The sequence below is a fragment of the Tenrec ecaudatus genome, chromosome 17, assembly GCF_050624435.1.
Source record: "Tenrec ecaudatus isolate mTenEca1 chromosome 17, mTenEca1.hap1, whole genome shotgun sequence".
In the NCBI taxonomy this organism is placed as follows: Eukaryota; Metazoa; Chordata; class Mammalia; order Afrosoricida; family Tenrecidae; genus Tenrec; species Tenrec ecaudatus.
Window position 1 is genome coordinate 39,535,673 of NC_134546.1, and position 15,373 is coordinate 39,551,045.

The 15,373-nt window shown below is 59.5% G+C and overlaps 1 protein-coding gene across 2 annotated transcripts in view; it reads left to right on the plus strand.

Annotated features, from left to right (window-relative positions):
• The window catches only part of TTC7A (tetratricopeptide repeat domain 7A), a 116,676-nt gene extending 107,041 nt beyond the window's left edge, over positions 1 to 9,635 (plus strand). For both annotated transcript variants that reach the window (XM_075535763.1, XM_075535762.1), the window contains exons 19-20: positions 43 to 245; positions 7,950 to 9,635. In XM_075535763.1, the coding sequence (XP_075391878.1) occupies positions 43 to 245; positions 7,950 to 8,171 (425 nt within the window). In that variant the 3' untranslated portion in view covers positions 8,172 to 9,635. The remainder of the gene's footprint in view (positions 1 to 42; positions 246 to 7,949) is intronic.
• Positions 9,636 to 15,373: the final 5,738 nt, after the last annotated feature.

Consider the following 15,373-nt stretch of genomic DNA (forward strand, 5'->3'; position numbering starts at 1 on the left):
GGCTGCTTCGCTCACACCCCCTCCACCCCTCTGGCTCCATAGCCGAACTGTTCCTGGAGCAGCAGCACCTGAAGGAAGCCGGCTTCTGCATCCAGGAGGCGGCGGGCCTCTTCCCCACCTCGCACTCGGTGCTGTACATGCGGGGCCGGCTGGCCGAGGTGAAGGGCAGCTTGGAAGATGCCAAGCAGCTGTACCAGGAGGCCCTCACGGTGAACCCGGACGGTGTCCGCATCATGCACAGCCTGGTGAGTGACACCCTGAGCTCCGCGTCTCCCTGCTGTTGCTTGCTGTAAGGGCAGGTGGCTCCCCTCTGGCCAGGGACTGGCTGGTGGAGTTGACAGGCTGCTCCAGGCCCTCCTCTGGCTGTAGGATTCTGTGTGGTAACGTGGCCCCAGGGGGATTTCTTGTTTGCTCCTTAGGTCCCTGTACTAAGGCAGAGCTGTGGTCCAGGCAGATACTAAAGCATTCTTCTCAAGGGTCTGGGGGGCCCCTCAGGCTGGGGCCACATGTCTCCTGGTAGAAGACCGTGGATATCCCGGGCTCCGGGCTCTGCTTGAGGGTGGGTTACCAGGGCAGGCCCTCCCTGGGCGAGGCTGCAGGGGGCTTGTGTCCACTCTCGTCCTGGCTCCCTCTCTCTCTGGTAGGTACTGCTGCACCTCACTTGGCCTTGCTTACCTGTGCGGCAGGGACCCTGTGGTCCTGGAACCTGCTCGGGCAGGCAATGCCGGACTTGAGAGATGGGTGGAGTCTTGGGAGGGACCGGTTGCTGTGAAAAGCCTGAGGCTTGGCCTCACACGGTGAGCTCTGCTGTACAAGTTCAAAGCCCAGAGCTGGTGACCTGGGCCTCCAGGTCAGAGCCCAGCTTCTGCCTCAGGTGTCCCCTCCAGAGCCATCTGTGCAAGAGGCGGCATCGGGGTGCCGCTGCATCACCCCCTGCAGACCATGGAGGGTCAGGGCCATGACTCCTGCAGGCTGCAGGCCTCTGGCAGCACAGGGAGCACAGCAGGCTCAGTGTCAGAAACAGCCTCAGCACAGCACCCAGGCCACCTCGTCCTGGGAGGACACAGCCAGGACTTGCTAGAAATGAGGCTCCTCTCCAACCCCAGAGGGCTGGAAAAGGCAGAGCAGAGACCCCTGGCACCAGGATGTGAGTGGACCCCCGCCCACCCCTTGCCCAGCACAGCGTGCCTAGTCCCGCCATACAGACAGCCTCCTGGAGGCCTGCCGCCCTGCCAGAGGTCACGCCCTAACACTGAGCATGCAACATGTCTGTCTGAGGCTGGCACGGCTGCGTGCCTGCCCTCTCGGTCCCCCGAGACCCTGCGCAGCCCGATAGCAAGTGCAATGCTGAAGTAACCAACAGTGCACCCTATTCCCGTTGATGTTTATTATCGTCGGTAGCGATTTCCCTGAAATGGAAGCAGGCTCCAAGAGTGGGTTTCCATGGTAACTGCAGAGCTGTCCAGAGTGGCTCCCTGCAGATAAATTCTGAAATGGTCTCTTTTCTCTTCTGGGTGGTGGTGGGGCTTGCTCATTTGATGACACTAGAGCCCGTCAGCCAGACCTGCCTGCTTTGAACGCCAGCAGAGGGGCCATTGGTTCCACGTCCCGTCTCCACGTGCTCTATTCTGACAAGCAACCCACACAGGCGCATAGCGACAGGCAGATCTCAGCTCTGGGAAGAGCTCAAAACTCTCTTCTCCCTGACTCTCCGGGGCTGGGGCAAGTGTGCCCTGAGCTAGGAGGCTTCCCCAAACCAGCCTCAGCTCGGGACAGGTGGTCTCCAATCCCTACTCTGGCCTGTCTACACGCGTGCCCCTGGCACAGGCTCCTCCCTCCGTAAAAAGAGCAGTCATCTTCATGCCTAGGCCATAGTGCCATTCTAATCATGAGGGGCTGCAGGTGGACGTGCTTCCAACCCTCTGCCCTGCAGTGCCAGCGAAGGCATAGCATAGCATAGCATACACACCCCCGTGCTCCAGCCCCTTACTGTGACAGACATTGCTAATCGACTGCAGCACTCGGGGTCCTTCATGCACAGAATCCTGCATGTGACACACTACCCGTGTACAGCATTGTCTTGGTGTCTAGGTAAGGTGCGCACCGTGAGAATAGTCTAGAGAGAACAAGAGGCACTTGGATTGGGGCAGCGTGTGTGAAGTCTGGGGCTTGGTGAGGCTTGGAGAATTGCCCACACTGAAGCAAATTGGTTCCAGACAGGGATACCACCATGGTTTTATGAGGACCCTGCTCTGAGGGGTCTGAAGATGAAGAGCCATCTCTCAGCTCCCCGGAGAGTGTAACCACCCCCAGGTCTGGGTCAGGGAGCCCCCTGAGGTATGGGGAATCCCCACCCCAGGGTCCGGAAAGAGGAGGATGAGGATGTTCTCAATGTCCTGTGTGGAGGCTCAGCCTCCCTGGGCTGTGTGCATGAGAAAGCAGGCTAGAGACAAGCTAGAGAAAGCTCCCAGGGCCTGGAAGACTTTGAAGAGGCCCAGGGTTGAGACATTTCTGCGAATAGGGAGTCTGGCTCAGGACCAGGTTTCCTGCCGCCTTCTAGGGTGGCCTGGTGGCCCCGGGGCTCTGGCTCCCACTCTGGGGTCACAGATCTGCCGGAAGGAATCACCCTGAGAGTACTGTCCCAGGGGCGCGCCTCGCCCTCCACAACACGGACCCCAGGGTCTCACAGGCCGCGGCCCTGCCTGGCTCCTGGAGGGCCCCGGTTTGGAGCTGAAGGAGACTCCCAAGTGTGAAGGAAGAAGACATGCTTCCTGCAGCTAGAAATTCCAACTCAAGTGGCAGGAGCGGGTCTGCCAGGCCCTGCAGGCGCCATCTCGGCCTCCCTCCAGGTAACTGGAAGCCCCACTCAGCCAGGCATTCAGATAGGCATTGACTGGCAGAAATAATCATTCAGAAGGAAAAGGCTACCGCCTCCCCTCCCTGCCCCAGAGCAGCAGCGTGAGAAGGGAAAGAGAGCCCTTTCCCAAGCCCCCAAAGGCAGAGGACCCCAGGAACTCTCAGGGAAGGGACCCCAGCCAGCCTGTGCCCCCTCTGCACCTGTCACTGCCAGCCACCACCCCACTGTAGCCCTTCCCAGAGAGGTGGCCTGTGATGCCTTTGGGGCTCCAGGGAAGACGGAGGAGCCAGAGAGAGAGCGATGGGGGCCGAGTCAGAAGAGGAGGGTCCCTTGCAGCCCACTGGTTCTGTGCTGGGGGTGGGGAGGCATCCCCTCAGGGGGAAGGGCGCAGGACAGGGACCTCAGAGCTGCCTTTGGCATTGTCTCTGAGTTCTTAGAACCCGGTATCTGAGCTGGAGGAGCCCTGGTGGTGTCATGGTTACAACGTTGGCTGGGATTGCAAGGTCTGTGGTTTGAAACCAGCCACTCTGAGAGAGGAGGACAGGGCTTTCTACTCCCATAGAAAGTTTTAAACCGTCTTCGGAAACTCACCGGGGCAGTTCTGCCTTGTCCTAGCAGGTCGCTGTGGGTCCGTGCCAATTCAATGGCAGTGAGTTTGGGCTCCGAGTGGCACCCTGGCTGCCAACCAGACAGCCAATGGCCAAAGCCCACCAGCTACTTCTTGGGAGAAAGAGGTGTCGGTCACTTCTGTAATGGCCTTGGAAACCCCATGGGGCAGGCTACCTGGCCTCGTAGTGTTGCTCTGAGTCAGAAGGGTTGGGGACGGGGATTGGCCCTGGGGATCAGAGCTGGAGAGCCGTGCAGAGGTTTGAATACAGAGGATTTGAGTCCACCTCCCCTGGCTCTCTAACCTGGGCCACACTCTGCGCCCCCTCAGAGCCTCTGCCCTCTCCTGAAGCCCGGACCACGGGGCCTACATGTGGGCCTGGCTTTCCACTGCGGTCAGGCCATCCTGTGAGGGGCGGCCCACTGTCCCAGGCCGTGTGGAGGCATACCTGACTGGGAGAGGTGAGGACAAGCCCTGTGTGCCACTGTGCACAGCCTGGCTGGGGTGAGGGCCGTCCAGGGCGCAGGAGGGATGGAGTGCAGAGGGTGCGCGGCATGCCCTGGACTAAGGGAGACTTAGTCATAGGAGAACGGGAGTAGGTGGCTGAAGGAGGTTTCAGGTCCTGGAATTTTTGGTGTGGCCTCCCTGAGTGCTGCGAAGGCCCAGCCCTCTGTGGACCTGCTGCCCAGGCTTCTGGAGGGTCCCTGATGCGGACAAGGGCAGCCCCACAGACCTGCAGAGCCTCTGCTCCCTGGGCCCAGGGTTGTGTGGATGAATATGTGGGTTGTGTGGATGTGTGCTTGGTGTGAGTTGGTGTGTGTGCAGGGCCAGGGGGACCACAAAAGAATACAATAGCACAGCGGCTTTTAACCTGTGGTCTCGACCCCTTTGGGGGTTGAACGACCCTTTCACAGGGGTCACCCGATTCATCACAGTAGCAAAATTGCAGTGATGAAGTAGCAACGAATTAAAGGGTTGTGACATTAGGAAGGTTGAGAACCCCGGTCCTAGCAGCACCGGCCTCCCTGTTGTACCGGTGGTGATGGGCACACACTCCGAGCCTTGGCCCTTTGGGAAGTCTGTCCCCTGGCTCTGGTCAGGGCAACTAGGAGCCCTCTGGACCCCGAAGTCCACCACCTCCTCTCTGCTGAGTGGAGACCAGGTGTCCAGTCTGCCCGTCGTTTCCGCTCAGAAATCAGATCACTTTCCCCTACCTCAGTGGGGGCAGCACTGTTGACCTGGCAGCCCCAGAATCAGTTTTGTCCCCCCATGGTGCTCTGGCTCACCACTCACAGCCCCTTCGCCCCCAGACCCGGGCAGCTGGTGGCGCTGAGGATGGAATCCTCCCCGTCCTGGGCAGGTGGGACTGTGTGCTGCAGGACCTCTTCCTCTGAGAGCTGCAGGCCCTCTGGGTGGGCATGTCAGTGGGCCTCAAGTGGAGTCTCGGGGAGTGTGCATCTGGAGCCAGGTGTGGAGCTGGCCAGTGGCCCTGGGGCTGCCCTGCCTCAGCATTTTTGTGGTGGGATAGGGGCCACCCTGGTGTGGAGTGGCATCTGCTTCCCACTCTAGCTGAACAGGTTGCGGCCGACACCTGGCCCAGAGGGTCTGCTGCCAGCCGAACCTGGCTGACCATCCAGGCTGCAGAGGCCTGGGTGGCCTCCCTGACAGGGTGTGCTGGTACCCTGCTGGGAGAAGGGAGGGGCTTCTTCCGGCAGAGCAGCCTCTACCCTGCTATCCCCATGCAAGCCCCCCACCCACCAGAGACCAAGAGGCTCCAGCAGCTTCCAACTGATTCCCCAATTCCCAGCTGGAAAGGCTGTTACAGAATCCCAGGAATGTGCCTTGAGCTGAGAGAGAAAATTCCCAAAATAACTTGTATAAATACTGGAGGGACAGGAGGGGGAGGAGTCCCCAGCCTGCACTGAGGCTGTTTCCCAGGACACAGCCACACTAGCTGGCTCACTCCCCTCTGGGGGACGCATACCAAGGGAGGATGTTCGGGGCAGGAAGGCAGGACCCTTTCCCCATGGGTCCCCCTCCCAGGCTGTAACCCTCATCCTCACCCTGACAGAGCTGTCCCCCCAAAGTGTCCCACCGATGGCAGCAAGTTCCGGTGAGCCAGAAGCAAACCTGGCTGTGTCAGGATCCTCCCGCTGAGCCTCCTGGGCTTCTGTCTTGAGTGCAGAAGCAATAAGGCAGGCAGGCGTGGCAGGGGGGGTGCTGTCCTCAGGGAGGGCCACCTGGGGGCGGGCCAGGAGAGATGTGGACAGGTGTGCCCTCCTCCCTGAGACCCAGGAAGGGTCAGGAGAGGGCATAGGTGGTGGTGGAGGTGGTGGCAATTTCTAGGGACTTCCCCCAGAGTTCTGCCCTGAGAGACAGAGACACAGGAGCTTAATCTCTAAACCCATCTTTCAGGCTCTTTCTCATCCCGGTGGGTGGGCTGTACAGGTGGGGAGGGGGCACAAGGGAAGGCGGGTGCAAGCTGAGAGGCGCCCATTGTGTCTAAGAGCCTGTCTCAGGGTGGCGAGGAGGTGGCAGGGATTTTGGGGTGGGTGGGAGTCCTGGGGTCTGCGGGCGGGGGTGCAGGACAGGTGAGTTGACATCCTGAGGGGCCAGGTCAGTTGTCAGGCAGCAAACAGGAAGGCGGCTGGTGTCAGGAGCAGGTGGCAGCAGATCCTGTTACCAGCCAGCGGCCCCAGCCTGACCCCGCCCGCCTGGTGTCTCCTTTCATATGCTAAGGTCATCGAGGGGAGGTGGGCGGGGTGAGGGCTTGGCAGCCACCCCAATCTACAGCCTTCCTCCACAAGAGCCTGGCCCTCCCCCAGCACCCCACAACCCCATGGGGCCCTCTGCCACGACCACGCCCTGTTCTGCCTGCCCACCACGTACCCTGGGGCATGTTAAAATTCACCCCTCAGAGTCCCCACCACAGCTATGGCAGGGAGCACTGGTCTTGTCCCTGTTTGACAGATGAGGGGACCCTGTCTGAGCACTGGGGAGGAGGGGCAGGGCTGGGCACCCCCCACTGGTTCCTTAGGCCCCAAGGGTAGGCCTCCTGGGGTTCTCAAGCTGTGTTGAGCATTGGGGCCCCTGTCTAAAACAGACCAGGGCACGCGTGCTGGCCAGGATCTTGGCCCCTCCGTCCCTGTCCTCCGCCACTCCCTCGTGGGCAGCTCCCACAAGTCTCAGACCTTCCATTTTCGGTGCTCGAGTTTGGTGTCTGGCAGCCTGTGGTCGTGCCCCTCCTCCCTGGGGGCCCTGCTGGCCAGACTGGACACCCTGAGTCAGCACTGTGCCCATCAGGCCTGAGTGGGGCTCCCCCGGCCCCCCTCTCCTGCATGACCCTTGGCTGCCGGGCCCCAACCTCGGGGGCGGGTGTGTGTGTGTGGGGGGGTAGCTTTTCCTCAGATGCCCCAAGCACAGCCTTCACTCTTCCAGAATTGCCGTGTTCTGACTCGGGGAGGACTTAGGACACCAGGCATATGCATCTCCCCAGTGGTCTCCATGGCAACTGAGGCCTGACTCTGGGGAGCGTGGCGAGGAAAATGTTCCAGCTAAAAATGTACGTGGCCATCAGTGGGCGGCACCAGAGATGGGGGTTCCAGGCACAGAAGCGGCAGCTCCCACCCCCACCCTGTCCCTGCCTGCCCGCTCAAGAAGCCCATGCTGGAACGGCTGTAAACCAGCGGCCCCCGTGCTGCCCTTGGGGCTGGGACACATCAGCCGGCTGTGCCAAGCAGCCCTCCGGGACCCTGAGGCAAGCCGGCTACCCCCTTCCCAGTGTGAGTGGGCGAGGACGCAGAGGGGCCAGGTACCCCTTTGGCTCCCAGCCCTGTTTTTGTGATCTTTCCTATTACTCTCTCACCACCCCCCCTGCCACTCACGCCCTCTGGCAACCAGGACGTTTGAGCCAAAGAGCAGGGTCAGACTTCCCAGCATGCTCCTGGCTCTTCTGCCTCTGTGAACCTGGCCCTGGAAAGGCAGGCTCCCTGCTTTGCAGGAGACCAGATGGGTAGGAACCTGTTCAAAGCCCTGCCCAGAGCCTCCTCGCCTTCCCTGCCATCTAAGTCCTCCCAGCACCCTGGTCCCTGGGCGAGGAGAGTTAGCTGTGTCATCAGCTCGGTACAGGCACTGCTGTCCCCCACCACCCTGTCTCAGAACAGGGGTGAGCTGAAGGTCTGCTCCCTGATGCAGGCCTGGAGGGCTGGGGAACAGAAAGAAGTCTCACCCCGACTTCTTGTCATTCAGACTTTGCCACAACCCTGGGGTGGGCACCCCTGGCTCACCGCCCACAGCCCAGGAAATGGGTCCCTGCCACTGGAAATGGGAGACTGCAGGGTGGCCCAGGAGGAGCCTGGCTAAGGCCCGGCCAGGGGATGGTACCCTAGCCAGAGGCCCAGGGAGATTTATGGCATGCCCCAGCTGCCCTGGTCCCCCCAACCCGTGCGATGTCCTCAGTAACCCTGCCCTGTGCTTGCTCCCCAGGGTCTGATGCTGAGTCAGCTGGGCCACAAGAGCCTGGCGCAGAAGGTGCTGCGGGACGCCGTGGAGAGGCAGAGCACCTGCCACCAGGCCTGGCAGGGCCTGGGCGAGGTGCTGCAGGCCCAGGGCCAGAGCGACGCAGCCATCGACTGCTTCCTCACCGCCCTGGAGCTGGAGTCCAGCAGCCCGGTGCTGCCCTTCTCCGTCATCCCCCGGGAGCTCTGATGGCCGCTGCGCTGCCCCGGGTGCTCGGAAATACAGCTCTAGTGCAGACCCCGGCCGCCCGCAGCCCCCTCCTGGTCTCCCGCCTCCCCTCTTGCAAATCCGTTGCTCCTCAGAACCCGGCCATCCCGTGGTACCCTGCCTGGGTGGGGACGTGACCAGGAGGCCACATCTCTCTAGGGTGAGGGGGTGGGGGTTCCCCTTCCAGGGTGTGAGCATCACCTGCACAGACACCAGGGGTCAGTGGAGTTGGGGTACCCCGCTCCGGGAACCTGGGTTCCCCCACAACTCTCATCTCAAAGCCCAGCTCTGCCCCCAACACCAAAGATGAGTCGGGAGCTTTCCCACACATCTCCTTCCTCCGAGGTGCTTGGGCTACACCTGGCTTGAAGCCAAAGGTGACTTTGTGGAGGAGCTGGGGAGACAGGCGGACTCGGGCCAGTCGGGCCCCTCTCAGGCTTTCTGTCCCCAGCAGCAGGGTGTGTAATAACTCTTAGGTCTTGCACCAGGCAAATACAGCCGAGAGAAGGTGTGGTCACAGGTTATGGGCTGGCTGATCTGGGGTCCCCTTCAGCCTGAGTTGAGGTGAGGTCCAGCAATGACTTTCTTTGCCTGATGGCCCCCAATGTGTCTCTGCCACCAAGTGCCTTTGGGAGCTTGTGTCTGTCCAGGAGCACCAAGCACTGGCCCTAGGGTCCTTCCGTTTCCATTCCCACGCGCTCCCTGGAAACACCCAGCCCAAGCCGCCCCTCAGCCCTTAGACGGGTGGGCCCTTAGGGGGTGATGTCTGTGGAGGTGGGGTCCTGGGGGCTCTCCCAGCTACTGCCCATTTCCTACCTCGGGCATCATTGGGTGGCCTGGGTTCCACCGTGGCTGTTGGGAGTTTCTTTCTGGGGACCCCTTTCTGCTGAGCCGAGGGGGGCTGTGAGTGAGTGCTGGCGAGTGCTGAATGAAGGCCGCAGAGCACCCCCCCCCCCCAAGCCTATCAGAACACGCTTTTGTGAGCTGCATGATGGACTTTCGTGTCAAAGCTCAGTGGGTACCACCTCATCTCAGGCTGGGCTCAGCTGCCTGGCATTGCCCTCGCCCTGTCTGTTTCTCAGAGGGAAGGGATATGAGACAGGCCCCCAGCCTGCACTGTACACCCTGGTACTCCCCAACAGAGCCAAGGCGCCGCTCAGATGCTGGGAAACCACCACCCTCTGCATTGAAGGCCCTGTGTATGTGTGTACAGTGTGTAAATATATATATGTGATAGAGATCTATTTTTATGTTGGAACCCTGTTAGGGGCATGGTAAACAAGAGCACGCGTGCTGCTGGTGTGTCCAGACATGCTGGCCCTCAGCAGGTGCCGTGAAGAAACCACCATGTGCCTCTGCTGCCAGCATCCCCGCGCCGGCACCACACAAGGCCGGCCAGGGGGCTGACTGTCTTTGTAGGTTGAATAAAGAGACCCCTGAAGGGGAGCCAAGTCCTGGCGTGTGTGTGCATTCAGCCTGGTCACGTTGGGGACAGGCCGTGAGCCAGGGCCCTGCAGGGAATGGGCACGGGAGGGAGAGGCCCTCTGAGGAGGCCGGGGGTAGGAGGCAAGCCTGCGCATGGGGCTGAGTGGGGGCTGAAGGTTGAAGGGTCTCAGCAGGGACAGCTGGAGCTAATGGGCTTGAGCCCCCTTCTGCCCTGCAGACCTGAGAGGAGGGGCCAGGTGTTGACATCTGACCCGGGCTGCGGGGAAGCACCGGACAGGGATACATAGCCAGGACTTGGGTCACATCCAGAGAGCCCCTCCGCTGAGACCATACCAGTCCACTCCTGATGCCAGGGCCTGCCTTTCCAGCGTATGAGGCGCCACGTGTAAGTCACGGACACACGGTCTTGGTTACCTAGTGCCACTCTACCGCCACAGCAAGCTTGTTTGCCCAGGTGGAAAGCTTCCTGCCCTCTGCTCCAGGGTGGTCTTCACACCACCGCGGTGCCCCTCCCTCGTGTCTGCTGGCTGAATCATCAGGTGCCCAAAGAGGTTGACTTAGACACCAAATTCCCGTCAACAATTACAGTCTCAGAAACCCACGGGGTCATTATGAGTCAGCCTCGAGGGAGACTGGTGGAGGGGTTCACAGCATCAGAAAGTTGGTGTATACCAACTTACACTCCTTACACTCTGGTGTCCCCATCCCCCCTCACCCCCAGAGGATATGGTCACCCAACTTTGGAGGCGTGTCACCCGACTTTGGAGGCGCCCCCCCCCTTCAGGTAACACACATTCACTGATGTTAGTAACTTCACAATTATCTTTACATTATGTGTCCTACACAGTCACTGCCCTAGTTCCTGGCCACCTCGCCTGGGCAGGAATGCTTCTGGTCTTAGGGGCAAGCCTCAGGGTACAGCATCTGCCAACCTGGGAGATGGTCTAGGATGCTCGTCCAGGGAAGAGAGTGGGGGAGCCTTGCTCAGAGGAAGGAGCCGGGAGTCGTCCTGACCCTGGCAGGTTCGCCCAGTTGACCAACAGTGAACAGAAAGATGTTTCCTCCCCCTCCCCACCAAATCAGCAGGGTTTGCCCTCACAAGCTCAGTGGAGAAAGAGGAAACACCGGTTGTCTACATGCCCAGTGCCCCACCACCAAGGGTTAGGGTATGGGGCCAGGACCTGGAGATGCCCTAGTCCCCATGGACCTCCGCCCACCCACACACACCACCACCACACAGCCCCGCCTGTGGACTCGGCCTCCACACCGGATTATCTGCAGGCACAAGTAGGAATGAAATCCCAGCGGCCACCACACAGGTGGCTCTCTGGTACCAAAGTGCTCCTTGTAGTGTGCTCCTGGACCCCCCGACTGCTGCCACTGGGCAGATATTTCCTGGCCTTGCAAAGCCTCGGGCTACACACCCTCTGATTACCACTGTGTCTCACTTGTGCATGGGTGGCCTGTGGGACCACCACCACCTACTGGCCCAAAGGATCCTGCCAGACCAAGGGTCTCCTGAGGCTCCCCCTCCCAAAATTCCCCCCATGGCAAAGAACAGAGACCCGCCGAAGGAGGGGGTCTCCAGGGCCCCCCCCCCAGCAGGAGGACAGCACACAGGCTTGGTTCTGGAGCTGCCGCCTGGTCACTGCATTGCCCGCAGTGACCGAAGTGTGAAGGCCCAGCTCAGCCACTGCCTGCTGTGTGGTCTTGAGCAAACCACTCAACCCCCCTGCCTCTTTCCTTGTCTATAAAATTAAAATACTGCTTGGGCTGTGGGAAGGCCAGTGAGAAAAAGTCTAGAGCAGGACATCCAGAGCCTCAGTGCCATCGAGGCCATGCCGACCTATAGCCACCTCAGCGGACAGGGTTTCCGAGACACTAGCTCTGCAGGAGCAGAAAGGCTCATCTCCCAGAGCAGGACCTGGCCCATAGGAAGTGTCCAGTGTACGTAAGCAATTCTTTCCCCTGCTTGCACCCACCTCCCTCACTGCCGGCTGCCCATTGGGTGCCCTCAGGGCTCAGCACCCAGCTGGCCTGTCCAACCCCACTCCTGCTGAGTGACCACCTGAGGCAGCAGCTCTAGGAAGTCTGGGTCAGAGGGCTGCCTGGATCGACTTCCTTGGGGAGGTGCTGTCTGCTGCCTCAGCTGGGACCAGAAGGCTTGGGCTCCAGATACAAAGGAGGCCACTTGATCCAGCCCCTCTGATACACCCAGCTCCGATCCACGGTTCCAGTCCCTCTGATACACCCAGCTCCGGTCCACGGTTCCAGCCCCTCTGATACACCCAGCTCAGGTCCACGGTTCCAGCCCCTCATACACCCAGCTCCGGTCCACGGTTCCAGCCCCTCTGATACACCCAGCTCAGGTCCACGGTTCCAGCCCCTCTGATACACCCAGCTCAGGTCCACGGTTCCAGCCCCTCATACACCCAGCTCCGATCCAAGGTTCCAGCCCCTCTGATACACCCAGCTCAGGTCCACGGTTCCAGCCCCTCATACACCCAGCTCCGATCCAAGGTTCCAGCCCCTCTGATACACCCAGCTCAGGTCCACGGTTCCAGCCCCTCTGATACACCCAGCCTTGGTTCACGGTTCCAGCCCCTCTGATACACCCAGCTCCGGTCCACGGTTCCAGCCCCTCTGATACACCCAGCTCAGGTCCACGGTTCCAGCCCCTCATACACCCAGCTCAGGTCCACGGTTCCAGCCCCTCATACACCCAGCTCAGGTCCACGGTTCCAGCCCCTCATACACCCAGCTCAGGTCCACGGTTCCAGCCCCTCATACACCCAGTTCAGGTCCACGGTTCCAGCCCCTCATACACCCAGCTCAGGTCCACGGTTCCAGCCCCTCATACACCCAGTTCAGGTCCACGGTTCCAGCCCCTGATACACCCAGCTCAGGTCCACGGTTCCAGCCCCTCTGATACACCCAGCTCAGGTCCATGGTTCCAGCCCCTCATACATCTAGCTCAGGTCCACGATTCCAGCCCTCTGATAAACCCAGCCTTGGTCCACGGTTCCAGCCCCTCTGATACACCCAGCTCAGGTCCACGGTTCCAGCCCCTCATACACCCAGCTCAGGTCCACGGTTCCAGCCCCTCTGATACACCCAGCTCAGGTCCACGGTTCCAGCCCCTGATACACCCAGCTCCGATCCACAGTTCCAGCCCCTCTGATACACCCAGCCTTGGTCCACGGTTCCAGCCCCTCTGATACACCCAGCTCAGGTCCATGGTTCCAGCCCCTCATACATCTAGCTCAGGTCCACGATTCCAGCCCTCTGATAAACCCAGCCTTGGTCCACGGTTCCAGCCCCCTCTGATGCACCCAGCTCCAGTCCATGTTTCCCTGGAGCAGACCTCATATCTCCATGGGCCTCCCTCCCCGTCCCCTTCCTCTCATAACACCTCCATGGTTGCTCCTATCCTGCCTGTGCTCTGAGCATAAAGGTGGACATGACAACACTCCCCCAGCACACGCTGTTATTCATAACCAAAGCCAAGAAAACCAGACTCACTGCCACCGGGTCGATTCTCTCTCGGAGACCCACAGGGGCAGCTCCGCCCTGTCCTATAGGGTCGCTATGAGTATGCATAAGGGCCTCTTGGGGAGTGGGTTTTGTTCCCCTTACAAGTGAAAAGACACAGAAGCAACAAAGCCCACATGGAAGAAGCACACCAGCCTGTGCGATCACGAGGTGTCAAAATGATCAGGGATAAGGCATCATCATCATCATCATCAAAAAAAAATCTTACCATAGTGAATGAAGGGGGAAGTGCAGAGTGGAGACCCAAAGCCCATTTATTGGCCACGGGAGATCCCCTCACAGAGGGGTCTAGGGGAGGAGATGAGTCAGTCAGGGCGCGATGTAGCACCAATGAAGAATACAGCTTTCCTCCAGATCCTGGATGCTTCCCTCCCCCCCAACTACCATGATTCGAATTCTACCTTGCAGGACTGGATAGAGAGCAGAGGTTGTACACTGGTGCATATGGGAGCTGGAGGCACAGGGAATCCAGGGTGGATGATACCTTCTGGACCAGGGGTGTGAGGGGCAATACTGGGAGAGTAGAGGGTGAGTGGTTTGGAAAGAGGGAACTGATTACAAGGATCTACATGTGACCTCCTCCCTGGGGGATGGACAACATAAAAGGGGGTGAAGGGAGATGCCGGATAGGGCAAGATATGACAACATAATGATCTATAAATTATCAAGGGCTCATGAGGGAGAGGGGTGCGGGGAGGGAGGGGAAAAAAGGACCTGACGCAAAGGGCTTAAGTGGAGAGCAAATGCTTCGAAAATGATCAGAGTAAAGAATGTACAGATGTGCTTTATACAATTGATGTATGTATATGTATGGATTGTGATAAGAGTTGTATGAGCCCCTAATAAAATGTTTTAAAAAAATGAAAAGACAGTGTGTCTGCCCTCAGTTTCCTGGCAGATGGGAGTGTCCCCAACTCGGAAGACCCCTTAAAGGGCAGCCCCATTGCCTGGAGGGGCAGGGGATGGAGGGGTGGAGCCTCATCCAGGCATGAGCGGACTCCTGGGATTGCTTTCCTCCCACAGGTGTGCTCCTAGACCTGCCACCAAGTGGAGGCTTGTATAAGCTAGTGCTAGTCCGGGTGGACTAGAGAAACAAATTCAAAGTCACTCGTGTGTGTAAGAACTTACATCAAAGAGCAATTGCACATTAAGAAAACATCCCAGCCCAGTCCAGATCAAGTCCATAAGTCCAGTATTAGCCCACATGCCCGATTCCGGTCTATAAATTCCTCTTCAGACTCATGCAGGCCAGTGGGTGGGAAGTCCTATGGATCCAGTGATGGTGGAGGTATCTCCAGGGCTCTGACTGCCATCCGTGAGGTTCCATGTGGCTTGTCAACAGGAATGTGTAGCAGAGGGAGTGTGTCCTGCCTCCAGGGTGGAAGAGATGAAGTTCCCAGAATCCACATGAGAAGGTCTCACCCACCAGGCGGGATCAATCAGGCTGTGACCTGAGTGACAGGCTTAAACTCCACCCCTTCACGCATTTGTCAAGTGGACATGAAATTGTGTAACGGCCACGGCGACCTTCTTTGTTCTCCGTTCAGGAGGCTGCATGCAGAGTGCGGGTCCAAGGAGGACACTCGCTCTCTGGGGCCGGGGTCTGGGGGAAGGGCCTTGTCTTGTTCAGCGTCTGTCCCTGGGCTCCTCGGGTGGGTTGGTGTCTCTCCCCCATGTTTGCTGGCTTCTTCTGCACCTTGTACATACCACACAGATGACCTGGGAGACACAGCCCCATGAACACAGCAAAGACAGCCCATCCCCAAAGGGGATTCGAACCACTGGCGTCAAACCCCAAACTAGCATGCTTTTCAGTCCAGCCCATTCCCACCGGTCGCCCAGGAGGACAGAGAACTGCCCCCATCGGGTGCCTCAGCCTGTCTTAGACTGCTTTTCTCCCTCAGAAGCTGATGGGTTTGAGTTGCTGCCCAGCGCTTAACCCACTGTGCCACCAGGGATGGTGGATTAGAATGTATCTCACACCTTCTGGCGGGCAGAGCCCCATCCCATCCAGGGAGCCATGGAAACATGCACCAGCAGAAATCCAGGGGAGGGCACACACGGGGAAGGGGTTTTCTAAATTCCCAGCACCTCCCCTCTGCCGACATTGCTCCCCATGGAGGTTTCTAAAGTGGGGGTCCCTCATGAGGCTGGAAGGGACCCCAGGTAGCAAGAGGAAGATGTCA